This window comes from Pseudophryne corroboree, chromosome 1, assembly GCF_028390025.1.
Source record: "Pseudophryne corroboree isolate aPseCor3 chromosome 1, aPseCor3.hap2, whole genome shotgun sequence".
Taxonomy (NCBI): Eukaryota; Metazoa; Chordata; class Amphibia; order Anura; family Myobatrachidae; genus Pseudophryne; species Pseudophryne corroboree.
Window position 1 is genome coordinate 576739460 of NC_086444.1, and position 22549 is coordinate 576762008.

The 22549-nt window shown below is 45.8% G+C and overlaps 1 protein-coding gene across 1 annotated transcript in view; it reads right to left on the reverse strand.

Moving 5' to 3' along the window:
* LOC134923354 (thioredoxin-like) overlaps positions 1-22549 on the reverse strand; it is a 78021-nt gene that overhangs the window by 34398 nt on the left and 21074 nt on the right. The window contains exons 2-3 of the mRNA XM_063920748.1: positions 11368-11472; positions 2806-2865 (exon numbers count right to left, since the gene is read on the reverse strand). Of these exons, the coding sequence (XP_063776818.1) occupies positions 2806-2865; positions 11368-11472 (165 nt within the window). The remainder of the gene's footprint in view (positions 1-2805; positions 2866-11367; positions 11473-22549) is intronic.

Below are 22549 nucleotides of genomic sequence, written 5' to 3' on the forward strand. Positions count from 1 at the left end.
GTTAATTGATAAGAAAGGTGTTTCACCACAGGTGATGGCAATCATACATTACCAGGAAAGTCCAGGAACAGAGCATTTTCTCCCTCATGGAGAGGGTCAGGTATGCAAGTATGAGAAAATATAGTATTGGCTCCAAACAGGCTGACTGTTAATTGTGCAGAGAATAATCACAGGTGATTATGTAAAAACACACCACTTAGGGGAAAGGTGCTGTTTGTATTATAGGTGTTGTTAATACTTCACCCATCCATTAGTATCAGAAGCGCTCCTGGAGTGTTAAGTTAAGGACACATTAACGAGCTAATGATCTATCTATTAACTATTTGCTGTGGTTATAAAATAATGCTGATAGAATAGAATGGGATTGTATTCCAACTAAGGGAGACTAAGAGTTAATATAGATTATCCAATTGGGAGCCCCTTGAGGGGATAAAAAGAGACCATGGTAATGAGCCTATCATCCTCTGATGAAACCGCCATCTTTGTGGGCGGAGAAATGCGTCAAGTTACTCATTTCCAAGTGAACCGCAAGTGGAACGGAAGCCGGAAGCCCGAAACCGGAAGTCGCGGCACGCAACATACACAGGCGTTTCCACTCTCCCACAGCCGCTGCAGCTGTGCACGAACCTGTGGACACAGCTACGAGTCCCCATCCCCTGCATCTGATACCAGGACCCCAGCTATTGTGGACCAGGCAGGAGGAATTACTAGGAGGACATACGGGTTTTGCACACTCCAGGAGCGCTCCTGATACTAATGGATGGGTGAAGTATTAACAACGCCTATAATACAAACAGCACCTTTCCCCTAAGTGGCGTGTTTTTACATCATCACCTGTGATTATTCTCTGCACAATTAACAGCGAGCCTGTTTGGAGCCAATACTATATTTGCTAACATGTCTGCATGAAATTAAACCAATTCAGCTGAAGAAGAACTATCCTGTAATTTCTCTGATCTACACAGGTGCATGCAATTAAGCCTTTTTTCCTGTGATTTATTTTCTTCACAACTAACAGCCAGCCTGCTTGGAAGTTGGAACTAAAACTAATCTAATCTTGTCTACATGTGTGCATAAAACTTAACCATCCCAGCTGAAGGAGAACTATTATATAATTGTTCTAATCTATATAGGTGCATGCAATTAAGCCTTTTTTGCCTGAAGGAGCATTATACTAACCAAAGCATTAATCTGTGTGGAGCTAACATTAATATATGTGGAGTAATTAACAAAATTAATGTTTTTTGGTCTTATGGTAATTACTCTTGTTTTACTGTGTGCATTTTAAGATTTTAACTATATTAATTGGTAATAAATCATTAATTTGTGTCAAAACAGCAATCGGTTAGTACTTTTTTGTGTGGCTTTCCTTATATTTTTGGTTCACATTTACATGTTAGGTGGATTTCCAGGTCCGCATTGTGAAGGCAGCCAAATTTAGTTTGTCCTCTCTTTTTACAGAGGTTTAGTACTTTTTATTAATCTAGCGCCAGACACATTGGTTTTGTTTTGTTTCTTTTTCTTATTAGAAAGTCGAAGCATTTAGGAACAACTGCAACTCGGCCACAAAGTAGAAGATCACGTAAAACACAGAGCGTGGTCAACGATTGCTAAGGCGCATGGGCTGGATGTATTGAAGTCCGAGTTGGGTGGCCATGCAGGATGCTGGCCAAACTCGGAGTTTAAAAGGGCAATCATTTATAAGGCATGGTTTAGCCTTGTACATGATTGCTCCTTTAACAAAAATCGTCCAAGTTCGGATGGCATACCGCACAGCCGCCGAACTTGGACTTCACTGCATCCGGCCCATGCTCCAGCCATTGACACCGCTCTGTTATTTACGTGGTCTTCTGCTTTGTGGCCGAATTATGCCAACTGTGAAGTTTGGTGGAGGAAGGATAATGGTATGGAGCTGTTTTCCAGGGTTTGGGCTAGGCCCCTTATCTCCAGTGGAGGGTAATTTTGAACAATGCTATGCTTCCAACTTTGTGGCAACAGTTTAGGGAAGGACCTTTTCTATTCTAATATGACTGTGTCCCAGTGCAACAAAGCAAAGACTATAAAGACATAGGGCCTATTTCAGATCTGATCGCAGCAGCAAATTTGTTAGCTAATGGACAAAACCATGTGCACTGTGAGGTGGCAGATATAACATTTGCAGAGAGAGTTAGATTTGGGTGGGTTATATTGTTTCTGTGCAGGGTAAATACTGGCTGCTTTATTTTTACACTGCAATCTAGATTTCAGTTTGAACACACCTCACCCAAATCTAACTCTCTCTGCACATGTTATATCTGACCGCCCCTGCAGTGCACATGGCTTTGCCCAATAACTAACAAATTTGCTGCTGCGATCAGGTCTGAATTACCCCCATAGTTTGAGGAGTTCAGTGTGGAAGAACTTGACTGGCCAGCACAGAGCCCTGACCTCAACCACATCAGGCACCTTTGGGGTGAATTGCAATGGAGATTACGAGCCAGGCCTACTTGTCCAACAGTGCATGACCTAATAAATGCTCTACAGAATGAATGGACACAAATTCCCAAAGAAACACTCCAAAATTTTGTGGAAAGCCTTCCAAGAAGAGTGGAAGCTGTTATAGCTGCAAAAGGGGGATCAACTCCATATCAAAGTATATGTATTTGAATACAGTGTCCTTACAGTCCCTGTTGGTGCAATGGTCAGGCGTCCGAATACTTTTGCCCAAATAGTGTGTACAGTATACCAAGCAAATAAATAATGGCATTTAGGACTGTTTCAGAGATTCCATATTGATCTGACTTAAAATCATGCAGTAATAATTACCTCTGCCTCATCCACATCTACCTTGTATAGCAGCACACATGGATATTTATCAGCCAGCGCCTGGGAGGACAAATACAGACAGTGTAAGTGGAAGGAAGCTATCCCAGTAACAGTTTGTATTAATGCTTATTCTTTCCCTTTAGTACTGCATCAGCATCAATATTCTACAATACTGCATTACATAACATTACTCATAAATCATCAGCAAACTAGTTGACATTGGTGTAAATAATACCAAGATGATACGTCACAACAATCCACTATTGCAGTATTAAATAAAAAAATTAAATGTAGAAATGTACTGTATGTTGGAAAGTAACAGAAAGAAGAAGGGCAGATGTATTAAGCCTGGAGAAGTGATAAAGCAGTAATAAAGCAGTGATAAGTGTAAGGTGATAACACACCAGCCAATCAGCTGATGCGTTAACGCCTTCCACATATCATTGCTTTATCACTTCTCCATGCTTAATACATCTGCCCCATAGTACCCTACCAGTGATCAGCACACGGCCTAGATGTGCCTTGAGAGACCCCACTGTATTATCCCAGACAACCATGATAGTGTAACCATTATGCTTACTATGCGCAGTCAGCAAGAACTGACCAAGCATGTGGCAGAGAGCATATCCATTCTTTACACATATTGGGGCAGTTGTGGCCATCCTCGCGTCTTTTGCATCAGTCCCATCTTCGGCTTTATGCTAATGGCACTACAAAGTCCTTACCTTGTGTACAATTATGCGTCTGAATGTGCAAGGACTGTGGCTCCCACTGTCAGCGCCTATAGATGCTGAAATACTGCTTGGCGCATCTTTAGATAGCCCATCAACACTTACACCAGCCCTTTGGTAGATGCTCCATCTGAATAAGGCCTCTTATATGAGCGGTTGTGCATAAATGTACGCAATGGTTTTAGTTATACACCCTTGGCACACCCATAAGACGCAACATCTTGGTACATCTTCTTAGCCACGCCCGTTACATCCCAGCAACCATCCAGGAACACCCCTTGAATTTATGCTATCGTGCATCCAAACCTGTACTGCGTCAATGTATGTACAAAAATGGGCTGCATGTGCGGTGCGACTCAAACACACGTGTAAACCAAAACATTGCCACCGCATCTTACTCATTTAAAAGGCAAAACCAATCTCTGGGCCTGATTTTAATTGGTGCTTTAAAGATACAGAGAGACTCATCTGCATATTGCTAGTTATATATGGAACTACAGCTGTTCAGAAAAAGCCGAACACCAGTTAGGTCACCTCACAAGCTGCAGTCACACTATTCCAAAAGCAGAAAACACTAAGCTATATTAGGTTTTTTTTGTGAAAACTACCCCTTTAACACACAAAAAACAAACCAAATACTAAGGGGGTTATTTATTAAAGCATGGAGAGATAGAAGTATCAACCAATCAGCTTCTGCCATTTTTCACAGCCTGTAAAATGGCAAATAGAAGCTGATTGGTTACTACTGTATCTCTCTCCATGCTTCGATAAATACCCACTTTAAGTTGTTAAAGTGTGCTACAGATGTAGCCACCTTTATCTTGACCGATTCTCCGCCTAGACGGACGTTTAGTCACACTAAGGTGATAGCTTAGCTTGCTGAGTTTAATCACAGGCAGGCGCGTTGAGGCGATTCTAGATACTCAGCATGCATTACACATCTCTACCACTGGGTGGCTAATGCTCCACTAATCCAGTACTTTCGACCGTATAGTGGCGGATTGATCTACAGCTCTGGCAAGTGGTCAGTGACGACTGTAATGTTAATAGATTGTGACCAATGGTCAGATGGTGAGAGTTCTCAATATAAATAAATAGTTTATACAGACACAAACAAACATGTTAAAACACTTGTGTATGCAGACGCAAGATTGTGTATGGAGACGCAACTAATTGTGTAAAAGGAAGTATGTACAATGCATAAACACCGTGCTTTTGAAATACATGTACAGTATGAGCGTTCCAAGTTCCCGTGACATTCACTTTATTATAATTTTTTTTTCTTTGTTATACATTCACTGGAAGGGTGCACACAGGTTTCACATAAATCCTGTCTTGTAACCTGATCGGAACTCCCTACCTGTCTACTGCATGAACTGTGCAGGCTCCGAGGGGGGAAGGGGAAAGTGGGATGGGGGTAGGGCGAGGCAGTGGAAAATACCGTGTTCAAAGAACGGGCCAATGCTGAAACAGCATCAGAATCCCCTAGCTAAAATACACAGGGTCGATAGGGATAAGGGAGGTCTATGCACATAACGATACACCAGACCCCATCGCATCACAAAGTGACAAAATGTCCGAGGCACATGATCCCCCACCTTGTAGCATTATGTGCATAGACCCCGCTTAACCCTATCACCCCTGTGTATTTTACAGGTAGCTAGGGGATTCCGACGCTCCTTCAGGACTGCCCCGTAGCCTGCAAAACCTATGCCGTCACTCGCTCCATAGCTGAGTGCTGACACAAGGTGGATGTTCATGTGCCTTGGACATTTTGTCACTTTGTGATGCAATGTTAAGTGCATAGACCTTGCATATCCCTATCGACCCTGTGTATTTTAGCTAGGGGATTCTGACGCTCCTTCAACATTGCCCCGTGACCTACAAAATCTGTGCTGTTACTTGCTCCATAGCCGAGGGCCTCCATGGGGCAAGGAGTCACAGGCGGTAGCCATTTCAATTGAGTCTGCCCTGCTACAGAATTGTATGTGTACCTTATGGTGCATAGAACATTAACAGTACAACCGCTCATGCAGCTTTGCCCTGGTTTATGTGAATAACTCCCTCCCTGTCTACTGCATGACCTGTGCAGGCTCCCAGGGGGGAAGGGCGATGGGCTAGTGGGAGGCGGCGGAAAATAACGTGCTGTTGAAATGCAAGTACTGTATGAGGCCGAGTCCCCAGTATGTTCTTCTAGTGTACTAATTAGCACAAACAGCTTGTAACGTACAGTGGCAAGTTTAATCTTTCTATGTATAACGGAGAGATAAAAGCTCCTCTGTAAGTTCCTGGATGCCAAATCCACGTACTTAGTATCTTTGTACAGTATGTTCTATTAGGGTACTAAATAGCTGTTCGTGCTAATTAGTACCCTAATAGAAAATACTATACAGAGATACTAAGGACAGTGATTTGGCAACCAGGAACTTAGGGAGGAGCTTTTATCTCTCCTAATTATACATAGAAAGATTAAACTTGCCACTGTACGTTACAAGCTGTTCGTGCTAATTAGTACACTAGTAGAACATACTGTACAGAGATACTAAGGATGGTGATTTGGCATCCAGTTAAAAGCTGTTCTTGCTAAATTAGTACACTAGTAGAACATACTGTACAGAGATACTAAGGATGGTGATTTGGCATCTAGGAACTTACAGAGGAGCTTTTATCTCTCTCCATTATACATAGAAAGATTAAACTTGCCACTGTACGTTACAAGCTGTTCGTGCTAATTAGTACACTAGCAGAACATACTGTACAGAGATACTAAGGATGGTGATTTGGCATCCAGGAACTTACAGAGGAGCTTTTATCTCTCTCCATTATACTTAGAAAGATTACAATGGAGAGAGATTAAAGCTCCTCCTTAAATTCGTGGATGCCAAATCACTGTACTTAGTATCTCTGTACAGTATGTTCTGCTAGTGTACTAATTAGCACGAACAGCTTGTAACGTACAGTGGCAAGTTTAATCTTTCTATGTATAATGGAGAGATAAAAGCTCCTCTGTAAGTTCCTAGATGCCAAATCACCATCCTTAGTATCTCTGTACAGTATGTTCTACTAGTGTACTAATTAGCACGAACAGCTTCTAACTGGATGCCAAATCACCGTACTTAGTATCTCTGTACAGTATGTTCTATTAGGGTACTAATTAGCACGAACAGCTTGTAACGTACAGCGGCAAGTTTAATCTTTCTATGTATAATGGAGAGAGATAAACCTCCTCAGTAAGTTCCTGGATGCCAAATCACCGTACTTAGTATCTCTGTACAGTATGTTCTATTAGGGTACTAATTAGCTGTTCGTGCTAATTAGTACTCTAATAGAAAATACAATACAGAGATACTAAGGACGGTGATTTGGCAACCAGGAATTTAGGGAGGAGCTTTTATCTCTCCTAATTATACATAGAAAGATGAAACTTGCCACTGTACGTTACAAGCTGTTCATGCTAATTAGTACACTAGTAGAACATACTGTACAGAGATACTAAGTACATTGATTTGGCATCCAGGAACTTAGGGAGGAGCTTTTATCTCTCTCCATTGCAATCTTTCTAAGTATAATGGAGAGAGATAAAAGCTCCTCTGTAAGTTCCTAGATGCCAAATCACTGTACTTAGTATCTCTGTACAGTATGTCCTATTAGGATACTAATTAGCTGTTTGTGCTAATTAGTACCCTAATATAAAATACTGTACAGAGATACTAAGGACGGTGATTTGGCAACCAGGAACTTAGGGAGGAGCTTTTATCTCTCCTAATTATACATAGAAAGATTAAACTTGCCACTGTACGTTACAAGCTGTTCGTGCTAATTAGTACACTAGTAGAACATACTGTACAGAGATACTAAGTACAGTAATTTGGCATCCAGGAACTTAGGGAGGAGCTTTTATCTCTCTCCACTGTAATCTTTCTAAGTATAATGGAGAAGTATACAAGCTCCTCCCTAAGTTCCTAGATGCCAAATCACCGTCCTTAGTATCTCTGTACAGTATGTTCTACTAGTGTACTAATTAGCACGAACAGCTTCAAACTGGATGCCAAATCACCATACTTAGTATCTCTGTACAGTATGTTTTACTAGTGTACTAGTGTACTAATTAGCACGAGCAGCTTGTAACGTACAGTGGCAAGTTTAATCTTTCTATGTATATTGGAGAGAGATAAAAGCTCCTCCGTAAGTTCCTGGTTGCCAAATCACCGTCCTTAGTATCTCTGTATAGTATTTTCTATTAGGGTACTAATTAGCATGAACAGCTAATTAGTACCCTAATAGAACATACTGTACAGAGATACTAAGTACGGTGATTTGGCATCCAGGAACTTACTGAGGAGGTTTATCTCTCTCCATTATACATAGAAAGATTAAACTTGCCGCTGTACGTTACAAGCTGTTCGTGCTAATTAGTACCCTAATAGAACATACTGTACAGAGATACTAAGTACGGTGATTTGGCATCCAGTTAGAAGCTGTTCGTGCTAATTAGTACACTAGTAGAACATACTGTACAGAGATACTAAGGACGGTGATTTGGCATCTAGGAACTTACAGAGGAGCTTTTATCTCTCTCCATTATACATAGAAATATTAAACCTGTCACTGTACGTTACAAGCTGTCCGTGCTAATTAGTACACTAGTAGAACATAGAGTACAGAGATACTAAGGACGGTAATTTGGCACCCAGGAACTTAGGGAGGAGCTTTTATCTCTCTCCATTATACATAGAAAGATTACAATGGAGAGAGATTAAAGCTCCTCCCTAAGTTCGTAGATGCCAAATCACTGTACTTAGTATCTCTGTACAGTATGTTCTACTAGTGTACTAATTAACACGAACAGCTTGTAACGTACAGTGGCAAGTTTAATCTTTCTATGTATAATTAGGAGAGATAAAAACTCCTCCCTATGTTCCTGGATGTCAAATTAACATGCTTAGCATTTCTGTACAGTATTTCCTATCTAGCCAGAAACCCTGCATCCTGCGCAAGCTAGGCGTACAACTGGAGGGGACCCGATACACGGTTGCTTCCCGTTTCCCTTTCCAGTGTCACATAAACTAGTGGTTGGTCTGCCCTGAAAGCCAAGAGTCTCCTCTTTTGTATGGTACCAGTCCTGAGTCTCTGGGACACCCAGAACCAGAGATATCAGTACACAAAGTGGACCCATTTTCCCATAGACTATAATGGGCCCATTAATTCAGACCCACCATGGGTTCCGACGATTGCCATGAGCCTTGTGGGGGTCACAGAAACTTGGGGTTGGTACCCTCCGGTAGTTAATTGTCTCCCCTTCCATACCAACCTAGCGATGAAGGCTCCCACCTCCCAGGTTTGAGTCCCAAAGTGCCAACCTTTTTTTTTATATGTTCCCGTGACATTCACTTTATTATTTTTTTCCCTTTGTTATACATTCAATGAAAGGGTGCACACAGGTTTCACATAAATCAAAGTAAATCTGCAGCAGCGATTCATTCCGCTATATACAAATACACAGCGGTAATGAGTATAAATTAGTGTATTCCGACGCAACTAACTGAGCAACACAGTACTGTAGATCGTCGCCATTTGTGTATTGTACCTGACCTGAACTCCCTCCCTGTACACTGCATGACCTGTGCAGGCTCCCAGGGGGGAAGGGCGATGGGGGTAGGGAGAGGCGGTGGAAAATACCGTGCTTTTGAAATACAAATATTAGCGCCCGAGTACCCTAAGGCATAAACCAACACCAATGGGAAGGAAGTGCCAACCTTTTTTTTTATGTGTTCCTGTAACATTCACTTTACTATTATTTTTTTTTCTTTGTTATACATTCAATGGAAGGGTGCACACAGGTTTCACATAAATCAGAGTGGGCGGGGGATTTTCCTACATACAGTAGTATACTGTTGCACATGTCTTGTAACCTGATCGGAACTCCCTCCCTGTCTACTGCATGTACTTTGCAGGCTCCCAGGGAAAAAGGGGAAAGTGGGAAGGGGGTAGGGCGAGGCAGCGGAAAATACCGTGTTCAAAGAAAAGGCATAATCAAAACCATGGGGAACTTTGCGGTGTATCGTTATGTGCATAGGCCTCGCTTATCCCTATCACCCCTGTGTATTTAGCTAGGGGATTCTGACGCTCCTTCAGCATTACCCGGTAGCCTGCAAAACCTATGCCGTTGCTCGCTCTATAGCTGAGTGCTGCCACAAGGCAGGGGTTCACGTGCCTCGGACATTTTGTCACTTTGCGATGCGATGGGGTCCGGTGTATCGTTATGTGCATAGACCTCGCTTATCCCTATCGCCCCTGTGTATTTTAGCTAGGGGATTCTGATGCTCCTTCAGCATTGCCCCGTAGCCTGCAAAATCTGTGCTGTTTCTTGCTCCATAGCCGAGTGCCTCCATGGAGCTAGGAGTCACAGGCGGTAGCCATTTCAATTGAGTCTGCCCTGCTATAGAATTGTATGTGTACCGTACGGTGCATAGAACCTTGACAGTAGAAACTCTCCTGCAGCTTTGCCCTGCTTTATGTAAAACTTGTGTTTTGTCAGTTTGCTATGCGATCGAGCCCGGAGTAACGTAATGTGCATAGACCTCACTTATCTCTATCGCCCCTGTATATTTTGGCTAGGGGATTGTGACGCTCCTTCACATTGCCCCGTAGCCTGCAAAACTTATGCCATCTCTCACTCCATATCCGAGCGCTGCCTGCCATGTGGGGGGGTTCAGGGGCGGCGGCCATTTTGCCAGTGTGCTATGCAATCGAGTCCGATGTACCATAATGTGCATAGACCTCGCTTATTCCTATCGCCCCTGTGTATTTTAGCTAGGGGATTGTGACGCTCCTTCGGCATTGCCCCATAGCCTGCAAAATCTGGACTGATACCTAGGGCCTCCGTGGGGCAAGGAGTCACAGGTGGTAGCCATTTCTATTGAGTCTGCCCTGCTACAGAATTGTATGTGTACTGTACGGTGCATAGAACCTTAACAGTAGAACCGCTCCTGCAGCTTTGCCCTGGTTTATGTGAATAAAAAAAATATGAAAGTGTCTGGAAAAAACGAACATGCATTCGTACTTTAGGAATCGAACTCGGGACTCTGAGTATAGGAAGCGGAACACTTCACCACTTCGCCGCAGACAGATGAATAAATCCATTGGTTTTGATTATGCTGTAATGACTACGGGATTAGGACGCTAACATACTGTACAAAATTCCTAATCTCAAGAGGCAATAGTGAACTTCTAACACGTCCATTTGCGACAGTGTACACTACTGGTTTTATGTTGTTTTGTCTGCGGGACTTGGACGCTCACATATTCATAAAGTACTGTAGATGGATCATATACTGTATGCTGTACTATTTGCATCTCTACCGTATATACTGTATTAAATAATGCAGCGTAATGAGTATTTACTGTATTAAATAATGCATCGTAATGAGTATTTACTGTATGCAGCGTAATGAGACGCCTTAGTAAAGTAGTCCTTATTATATATTTCAGTATTGTATATTACGGGAGACCACACGCATGCGCAGTGGTGATTGTAAAAAGCGACATCTGGTGGATGATCGCAGGTATTACACGTAAAGGTAACGCCAAACGCTCTGTCTGCCTCCGTGCGATTAGGTACGCCTCTCTGTGACTAGGCGCACCTCCCTACGCTCCAGTACACTGCGTATGCTCGATCGGGACAAATGCCTCAGCCAGTCAAGATAAAGGTGGCTACATCTGTATGTGCACTGCAATTCCCTCTCCCTTCAAGCATTACTGCACATATACATGTAGCTCTACTTTATATTAGCTTACATTTCAGATAAATTAACAATACATTTCCACTTACTTCGAAGACAGGTGCAATCTTTTGGCAGGGTCCACACCATTTGGCAGTGTAATCAATTACCAAAAGTTTATCACCTGCAGTTTCCACCAAGACTGTAAATTCAGACTGTTAAAAAAAACAAACAGCATATAGTGATTCATATCTAAAGCTTTACAATAAAAAATGACTAGTAAAGAATTAGAGATTAATATATACAGTTATGGGGCGGGATGCATCATGCATGCATACCACCACTCACTGCATGCATATTGGCATTTATTAACGCTGTATGCATGAAGATTTCAGCAAAGGACAGCTCTCCCGACAAGAGCGGTTCTTTGTGGTGTGCGGACTGTTTGCAGAGCTTTCTTGTATTTGCACTGCGTATGTTTTGGAACCAAGAACAGGCGATGCAGAGACCTGCGCAATTCAAACACATTTCTACTTGCAAAGGGGCATAATGGGGTGTCCTCATGTTGGCACAGTCCAGTGAGGGCGTAATGACTGCACTAGGACAATGCAGAGTTGGGCATAAGATTAAATACGTGTTTCCAGGTGATTCATGTGCACAAAGTAAAGGCTGGTGCAAGTGCACCCAATGTCGGAGCGATTAGTCAAAGCCCTAAATGACTACTCAGACTAATATCAACAAAGCTTGAAGATCAGATTGAGGAAGGGGAATAAAAAAACAGAAGCACTGCCACTGACAATTGGTAATCATGATCCACCACTGAGATCCATTATTGCAACCAAACCTGAGCTTCAAATTGTCAGAACTCTGGGCATAATTCACATATGTATGCACATGACTACGCAACTGCGATTTATCAGGCTACGGACTTGAAAATCATCGCAAGTGAAGCTGCCGCCCAGAAAAGAATATAGATGCGCACCGGAGCCATCGCAAAGTCCTCAGCAACTGCCTACACATCTTTGCAGTAGCGAGGAACATCGACTCCCCAAGTGAGTCTATGGTCACGCAGACTGGCCGCGACAGTAACGACACTGGCAACATGTTTCTTTATGTACATGATTGCAGCTGAAGGTAAACGCCCTGAAAAATGCTGTAACACAACTGCGTTTTTTCTGCCACTCCCAGTTACCTCCCTCAATTGGTCCCTTCCTGTCAATCACTCTGTAATGAAATTCTCACTGCGGGTGTCATCACAAAAGTTACCTTGGCGAGTGCGCAGTGCGATCACGTCACATGCGCAGTCTGCCCATTGTCACTCAGCTGCGTGAGCGTCAGCATTGCGTACACACATGAATTAGGCCATCTGGCAGCACAAGCTTCTACATAGTTACTATGACCCTATTGCACATGTCAGCATATATTTGTATTATTGTAGCATCCTTTTTTATTAAGACTCCAGAATGATGGTAAGTACCGTCTCCAGTTCCAGTCCTCCCCTACAGTCACTGGCTGGGCACAATGGGTCTGATTCAGCGTTAGGCGCAAATAAAAAAAGCAGCAACTAACTCCTGGATGAAATTATGTTACAATGCAAGGGGGAAATGTGGTTGCTTGTTCTGTAGCAAATAAATACTGTGCCGCTTTCTATGTACCTTACAATCTAGATTTAACCTTGGAGACACCTCTTCCAAACATAATACCTCTGCACGTTTTAAATCTGCCCCTCCTGCATCTTTTGCCACAGTTGCTTTGTGTCTTTATGATAATGCTGCAACAAAGTCCTTTCCTGGTAGAGATCTGTGCGTCCGAATGTACAAGGGCTGAGATGCCCATTGTCAACCTCCGTAGACGCTGAAATACCGGTTGGTGCGTCTTTAGGTGCATCGCCGTCACACCTTCCTGATGACAAGTGCAGTGTCTACTTCTAAGTATGACCTCCCATGTGAATGGCTGTGCGTGTTTGTAACTCAGAAGCAGGCCATCCTCAGAACTCACCAACAAACCTCTGACTGACGCTGGGGCTGTACAAGAAAATATTACTAGACACAGAAACCGGCTCAGCCAGTCTGCAAGCTTGTAATTATTTCTTACTTGTTTTCATGTTACATGTAGCATGATTTTCCGTTCCCGTCACATGTTAAGGAGTTGCACAATTAAACTTAAACTGGGTTTATCGGACATCTATTAAAGCAGCCCTGTCATATAGAAACAGAAAGGATCTACACTTTCTCCTTCAGCCTCCACGGACATCATTGCCAAATCTGTGCACCAGAATGAAGTACGAATGGCAAACTGGTGTGCATGTACCATAAAGTTACATTTAAATGCAATGAGGGAAACGCAATTTCCACTCTGAACCAAAGGCCTGATTTAGAAATGTACATTAACCCAATGGTTTCTAGAAATCTCTGATGTTTGTGGGTCTGCAGGTGCCCAAGACAAGTTCTGTGCATGTGCAGAACGAGCCTTGCGTGATTGCTCACAGTACCCCCTTAGCAATAACATGATTGACATGGCAGTACAGACAGTGTAATGATTAGCATTACTGCCTCACAGCACTGAGGTCATGGGTTTGATTCCCAGCATGTCCTAACTGTGTGGAGTTTGTATATTCTCCCCATACTTGCGTGGGTTTCCTCCGGGTACTCCAGTTTCCTCTCACATTCCATAAATATACTAGTAAGTTCATTGGATCCCAACAAAATTAACCCTAATGTGAATGTGTCTGCGTGTACAGTACATGTGGTAGGGAATATAGATTGTAAGCTCCACTGGGGCAGGGACTGATGAGAATGGGCAAATATTCTCTGTAAAGCGCTGCGGAATATGTGTACGCTATATAAATAACTGGTAATAATAATGCTGTGGCATTTGGGGGGTGGATCGGGGATAGCATCTGGGACTGTTACAAAATGAAGGCATGCCGTTACCATTTTGTGGGTGTGCCAAGCCCAGGGTTTATGCCTTCAGAAACAGACTTCCTGGCCTCGGCAAAGCAGTTCCGGCGGACAGTCTGAGTATGCTTCAGCTTACTCAGATGGCCGAGTACTTTGAACCAATGGTTGTGATGGTGATGATCCGATGCTGCGTCTTCAAACAAAGCACTTGGATCTGCAATGCCGGCAAGAGGCATCTTTTTCCTACAGACGCCTCCTGCATCATTAGCACATCTCTGAATCAGGCCCCATATTTGCTGATCTCAGTCCCTACTGTGACCAACATTTGTCGTGGTAGTTCCCCTATCAGAGGCGTATCTAGGGTAGGGCGATTGGGGCACGTGCCCTGGGCGCCTTGGCAGGCCCAGGAGAGGGGGGCGCCGCTGGCGGCCAGGGCATCATGCCCCACTCGCCCCCGTCACGCCGAAAGCCAAAATGTGAGGGGAGGAGAGCGCACCGTCTCTCCCTCCCCTCACCGCCGCTGAAAGCCCTAGCAGCGCTGCCAGCAGCGCTGCTGTGTCCGGCCTCCGGCGGCGTAAGCCAATCAGAGCTTGCGGACCGGCTCCTGATTGGCTGCCGGTCCGCGAGCTCTGATTGGCTAGCGATCTGGCGCCACACAGCCGCCGGAGACCTGTCCTGGAGCGGTGAGGGGAAGGAGAGGCGCTCTCCTCCCCTCACATAGAACAAGCGGCGCTGCCGCGCCGGTGACTCGGTAAGTGACCAGGGGGGAGAGAGCACAGTGGGGCATGTAACTGGCACAATGGGGCATGTATCAGGCACAGTGTGGGGCATGTATCAGGCACAGTGTGGGGCATGTATCTGGCACAGTGTGGGGCATGTATCTGGCACAGTGTGGGGCATGTATCTGGCACAGTGTGGGGCATGTATCTGGCACAGTGGGGCATTGTATCTGGCACTGTGGGACAATGTAACTGGCACTGTGGTGCATGTATCTGGCACTGTGGGGCATTGTATCTGGCACTGTGGGGCATTGTATCTGGCACTGTGGGGCATTGTATCTGGCACTGTGGGGCATGTATCTGGCACTGTGGGGCATGTATCTGGCACTGTGGGGCATGTATCCGGCACTGTGGGGCATGTATCCGGCACTGTGGGGCATGTATCCGGCACTGTGGGGCATGTATCCGGCACTGTGGGGCATGTATCCGGCACTGTGGGGCAATGTAACTGGCACTGTGGGGCATTGTATCCGGCACTGTGGGGCATGTATCTGGCACTGGGGGGCATTGTATCTGGCACTGGGGGGCATGTATCCGGCACTGTGGGGCATGTATCTGGCACTGTGGGGCATTGTATCTGGCACTGTGGGGCAATGTAACTGGCACTGTGGGGCATGTATCCGGCACTGTGGGGCATTGTATCTGGCACTGTGGGGCAATGTAACTGGCACTGTGGGGCAATGTAACTGGCACTGTGGGGCATGTATGTGGCACTGTGGGGCATGTATGTGGCACTGTGGAGCATTGTATCTGGCACTGGGGGGCAATGCAATTGGCACTGTGGGGCATGTATCCGGCACTGTGGGGCAATGTAACTGGCACTGTGGGGCATGTATCCGGCACTGTGGGGCATTGTATCTGGCACTGGGGGGCAATGTAACTGGCACAGTGGGCCATTTTCAGTGGCCACACCCCTTCTGGAGCGTGGCCACATCCCTTCTGGTGTGTGGCCACGCCCATTTATCCGTCACGCGCGCCTCAGGCGCGCGCACATGCTTCTTTTGCTATGTTTTTTTTTTCTTTAGGGGGGGGGTAGCGCCATTTTACATTTTGCTCTGGGCTCCAAAAACCCTAGTTACGCCTCTGTCCCCTATAGCTCAGGGTCTGGCTTGAAAAACAGAAGAAAAGAAAAATCTGTAAGGGGTTGGGTAATCCGAGGCAGCCACTTCAAGAAACACGGCAGCACTGGCTTCTGCCACAGCCTTAGCAATTATCATGCCTGCCTGTAGCAGAAGAAATCTAATGTCAGCTTCTGATGCCCCAGGGAGTCCTGGGATTGTGGGCAGGAAAAGTTACATAAATGAAAAATAAATAAATAAATTATATTTTATATATATATATCATACTTGGGTGGAGTTCATTAACCCTCTTGTTGCCAACTACAATCTATATACACAGCTATAAACTTTCAAGGAGGCACTGACAGCATGGCTTTTAGTCCATGCTGCTAGCTTATTGTAAGTTAAAGGATGTGTTTGGCACAGATTTAGGGGCATATTTACTAAGGTGTGGGTTTATTTAGCCCATAGCAACCAATCAAAACCAGCTATTATCTTCTAGAAGGCGCTAGATAAATAAGTAGAATCTGATTAGTTGCTATGGGCAACATCTCCACTTCTATAAACCCGCACTTTCGTAAATATACCAATTAGACTGTAAGCTCCTGTCAGAGATGTGAAATGTGTAAACCTCTGTAGAAAGACTGATGTGAATGTGTAAACCTCTGTAGCATACTGTAAAATATGTTGTCACAATATAAAGATTAATAAATACAATCAGTTATGTTTCCTCCTTTCATGTTCTTGAAGAGAATTGTATCTTTCACTGGTGCTGCGGGTGGGGATGTGCGGGGAAGTGGGATCCGGAGGTGCTATGGGCGGGGGTGCAGGAGGGGCAGGTGTGGGGATGTTGCAGATGGGCGAGGGGGTTCCGGAGGCGCTGCAGGTGGGGAAGGTGCATGTGCACCGCGGGTGGGGTAGAGCACTCCGGAAGCGACGCGCGTGGGGTAGGTCGTGCGTGGGTACGGCAGATGGGGGTGGGAGTCAGGAGGCGCTGCGGGTGGGGGAGGGCCAGTTGCAGGGGGTGACCGCGGATGGGGGATGGTGTCTGTAGGGGCTGTGGGTAGAGGGGGAGGGGGCGGATGTGGGGGGGGGGGACCTGTGGGTGTGAAGTTCTGAGGTTGAGGGAGGGGCAGGAGAGTGGGGGCCGTGGGTGGTGTAGGGGGTCTGGAGGCGCCGTGTGTGGGGGAGGGGTGGCGGTGCTGGGGGGGGGGGGGGTGGAGGGGCAAGTGCGGCAGATGGTGGAAGGGTCCGAAGGCGCTGCAGGTGGTGGATGGGTGCGTGTGGGGGTGCCGTGGGTGGAGTAGGGGGACAGGAGGCACTGGGGGTGGTTGTGGGGGATGTCCGCGGATTGGGGAGGGTGTCTGTAGATGCTGTGGGTGGAGGGGGGGTGGATGCGGGGGTGGGGGGCTGTGGTTGGGGGTTGGGAGGTGCTGCGGTGGTGGGAGGGGCAGGGGAGTGGGGGCTGAGGGTGGGGTAGGGGTTCGTGAGGCACCGCATATGGGGGAGGGTTGGGGCAGGTGCCGCGGACGGTGGAGGCGCTGCGGGTACTGTACCTGGCAGAAAGGTAGTTGGAGGGTAATCAGTAACAGCTATCAGTCACACTGCTAATCTCTCTGGCCCTAGGATCCCATCTCTCAGCAGCAGCAGCAGGGCCGCAGGCCACCCGGGCTCAGTGTCAGGGTAACTATCGCGCTGTCGCGGGCAGCCGGGGAGCACAGCAGTGTGCGGTGTCCCTGCTCCCACGTAACCTGCTCAGTTTCACATCTCCCCCCGCCAGGCAGCTGGGGAGCACAGCAGTGTGCGGTGTCCCTTCTCCCACGTAACCCGCTCTGCCTCACATCTCGCCCCACCAGCCAACCCACATGCAGCGGTCCGCACGGCCCACAGCAGGCAGTCATCATGTCCGCAGCAGGGACGGGCTCTACTGGGAGCATCGGACGGAGCAATATGGGAGGGCTGTGCCGGCAATAGGAGCACAGTGCAGGGTTGCCTCTCTCCTCGCTGGGCCAGGCCGTTGTATAGGCTACTGTGACAGGTGGCAAGAGAGAGGCACCGGCGCTCAGGCGGGCAGCGGGAGTGAGAGACGCTCAGCGTCAGACGGAGAGTGGCCTTCTGGCCTCACATCACCGCCGCGGGACCGGGGGGACGATGGATGCAGCTGGACCGCACCTTGGTCGGAAGACTGGGTACATGAGCGGCGAGAAGAAGCGTGGTGTGTGGCAGAGCGAAGCTGTCCCGCGCCAGTGAGCCCCTGCTGAGCATGCTGATGCGGGGGGTCAAGCACACAGTAAGCCGGTGCCCCTGTCTGTTTGTATGGCATACCCCCTCACACACCCTTGCCTGTCCCATGGCCGTGCCAGCTGCTCCTCATTGGCAGCCGTCACTGATCTGCATAGATTAGCCCACATCTGTGACTCCGCTCAGGGTTAGAGGCCCAGGCATAGAGTCACAGATCTGGGCTATTATATAGGAGAATATATATATATATATATATATATATATATATATATATTCACCCAAACGTCCGGCACTCTTGGTGGGGTATGTCATTACTTGCTGCGGTGCCATCCGTGAGCTTGCTCGCTCCACATAAATAGGGTTGATGTCGGCGTCACTCAGCAGACTGTTGATATGGTTTTAAAAGATGCCTTTATTCACACCTACGTTTCGGGCATACACCCGTCGTCAGGGTAGGACTCACCAGTTTCGTCCGCCATGCTCCATCATCTGCTTCCAATAAAACTATTTTATTGATCTCCTCAAAGGCAGTGATTTTTTGTTTAATCACGCCCAGTTCCCTCGTGGACTCCTCAATTACCAACAGTAACAAGTCCATTGAGCATTTGTTCAGTATCGATACCCATTTACGGCAGAATGTTGTGTTATATCTGCCTATAGTGGGCATATTATGGATTCTGAATCCTCTCTGTATATGTTTATGTTTGTAATAATCAGATAAACTTATTCCGTGATATAAAAAGTCACATTCTTTTTGCTTTAACCTCAGCCAGTGTTTGAATAATCCCTCTGGATCAGCCGATAATGGATCATCCTCTAAACCTTCCTTGTAAAGGATAGCTTCGGCATCAGAGAAGCTGAAGGATTCCTTAGCCTCCAAATAAGATAGGTCTTGCACCTGTTCCGTGTCCACTGCAGACATTGCCATAGCTCAGGGATACTGCTGCAAAAGTGATGAATGATGATACTAATTTCACCAATCTGTGACCCGATAGTGATTAAAACCATGCACACACTGAATAATTTGTGTCCTGCTTCTAGTGCATAATCATCCCATAGGTGCCTTGACTGTGCCTTTGAATCCACTAGCATGTGCTAGGTTCAAAAAGGTACCATATATTCACCCAAATGTCCGGCACTCTTGGTGGGGTATGTCATTACTTGCTGCGGTGCCATCCGTGAGCTTGCTCGCTTCACATAAATAGGGTTGATGTCGGCGTCACTCAGCAGACGACGGGTGTATGCCCGAAACGTAGGTGTGAATAAAGGCATCTTTTAAAACCATATCAACAGTCTGCTGAGTGACGCCGACATCAACCATATTATATATATATATATATATATATATATATATATATATATATATATATATATATATATATATATATATATATATATATACACAGGTTGAGTATCCCTTATCCAAAATGCTTGGGACCAGAGGTATTTTGGATATGGGATTTTTCCGTATTTTGGAATAATTGCATACCATAATGAGATATCATGGTGATGGGACCTAAGTCTAAGCACAGAATGCATTTGTGTTTCATATACACCTTATACACACAGCCTGAAGTCAATTTTAGCCAATATTTTTTATAACTTTGTGCATTAAACAAAGTGTGTGTACATTCACACAATTCATTTCTGTTTCATATACACCTTATACACACAGCCTGAAGGTCATTTAATACAATATTTTTAATAACTTTGTGTATTAAACAAAGTTTGTGTACATTGAGCCATCAAAAAACAAAGGTTTCACTATTTCACTCTCACTCAAAAAAGTCCGTATTTTGGAATATTCCGTATTTCGGAATATTTGGATATGGGATACTCAACCTGTATATATATATTAATATTAGGATTTTAATTACCTACCGGTAAATCCTTTTCTCGTAGTCCGTAGGGGATACTGGGAATCCATTTAGTACCATGGGGTATAGAAGGGTCCACTAGGAGCGTTGGGCACTTCAAGAATTTGATAGTGTGCGCTGGCTCCTCGCTCTATGCCCCTCCTACCAGACTCAGTCTAGGAAACTGTGCCCGAGGAGACGACATGCCTTGAGAGAAGTAAAGATATGGAAAGTGGCGAGATTACGAACCAGCACACACAGGACAAGAGGAACGCCATGCTAACCAAACCTGAAACCAGGAACAGCAACAGCTGAACCAATCAGAATACATAACCAAGTAACAGTGGAGGAAGAACGAAGCACCGGGCGGGTGCCCAGTATCCCCTACGGACTACGAGAAAAGGATTTACCGGTAGGTAATTAAAATCCTATTTTCTCTTACATCCTTGGTGATACTGGGAATCCATTTAGTACCATGGCGAAGTACCAAAGCTCCCAAACCGGGTGGGAGAGTGCTGAGGTTCCTGCAGAACTGACTGACCAAACTGAAGGTCCTCAGAGGCCAAAGTATCGAACTTGTAAAACTTTGCAAATGTGTTCGAACCAGACCAAGTAGCTGCTCAGCAGAGCTGTAAAGCCGAGACACCCCGGGCAGCCACCCAAGAAGAACCCACCAACCTAGTAGAGTGGGCCTGTACAGATTTTGGAACCAGTAAGCCTGCCGTGGAATAAGCATGCTGGATAGTGAGCCTGATCCAACGTGCAATGGACTGCTTTGAAGCAGGACACCCAATTTTATTGGGATCATAGAGAACGAACAGCGAGTCCGAATTCCTGTGATGAGCTGTTCTCTTTACATACACCTTCAAAGCCCTCACAACATCCAAAGATTTTGAAGTAAGAGAGGTGTCCGTCACAGCCGGAACCACAATAGGATGGTTGATGTGAAATGCGTACACCACCTTAGTAAGAAATTGCTGATGAGTTCTGAGTTCATCTCTGTCCTCATGGAAAATTAAGTAGGGACTCTTGTGAGACAACGCCTCTAGCTCCGACACACATCTTGCTGGAGCCAAGGCCAAGAGTGTGACGGTCTTCCACGTAAGGTACTTTACGTCAACCTCCTGTAACGGTTCAAACCAGCACCAAATTGAGATCCCGAGTTGCCGTGGGAGGCACAAAGGGAGGCTGAATGTGCAGAACACCTTTCAGGAACGTCTGGACCTCAGGGAGAGAAGCCAATTGTTTATGAAAGAAAATAGCCAAGGCCAAAATCTGGACTTTAATGGAGCCTATGCGTAGGCCCACATCCACTCTCGAATGCAGAAAAAGCAGGAGACATCCCAGATGAAAGTCCACCGCAGAATATTGTCTGCTCTCACACCAAAGGACATAGGGGGTAATTCTGAGTTGATCGCAGCAGGAACTTTTGTTAGCAGTTGGGCAAAACCATGGCCCTCATTCCGAGTTGTTCGCTCGCTAGCTGCTTTTAGCAGCATTGCACACGCTAAGCCTCCGCCCTCTGGGAGTCTATCTTAGCATAGCAGAATTGCGAACGAAATATTAGCAGAATTGCGAATAGAAAATTGTTAGCAGTTTCTGAGTAGCTCGAGAATTACTCCTACATTGCGATCAGTTCAGTCAGTTTCGTTCCTGGTTTGACGTCACAAACACATCCAGCGTTCGGCCAGACACTCCCCCGCTTCTCCAGCCACTCCCGCGTTTTTCCCTGAAACGCCTGCACACTAGCAGAAAACGGACAGTTTCCGCCCAGAAACACCCACTTCCTGTCAATCACTCACCGATCAGCAGAACGATGAAAAAGCTTCGTTATGCCGTGAGTAAAATACCTAACTTTTGTGTAAAATAACTAAGCGCATGCTCTCTGCGAACATTGCTCATGCGCAGTAAGCGACTAATCGCAGTATAGCGAAGATCGGCAACGAGCGAACAACTCGGAATAACCCCCCATGTGCACTGCAGGGGGGCAGATATAACATGTGCAGAGAGAGTTAGATTTGGGTGTGGTGTGTTCAATCTGCAATCTAAATTGCAGTGTAAAAATAAAGCAGCCAGTATTTACCCTGCACAAAAACAAAATAACCCACCCAAATCTCACTCTCTCTGCACATGTTATATCTGCCTCCCCTGCAGTGCACATGGTTTTGCCCAACTGCTAACAAAGTTCCTGCTGTGATCAACTCAGAATTACCCCCATACTTCTTCCATATACGGTGGTAATGTTTAGACATTACCCCTTCCTGGCTTGGATCATAGGGGGTAATTCAGAGTTGATCGCAGCAGCAAATTTGTTAGCAGTTGGGCAAAACCATGTGCATTGCAGGTGTGGCTGTTATAACATTTGCAGAGAGAGTTAGATTTGGGTGGGTTATTTTGTCTCTGTGCAGGGTAAATACTGACTGCTTTATTTTTACGCTGCAATTTAGTGTTCACTCTA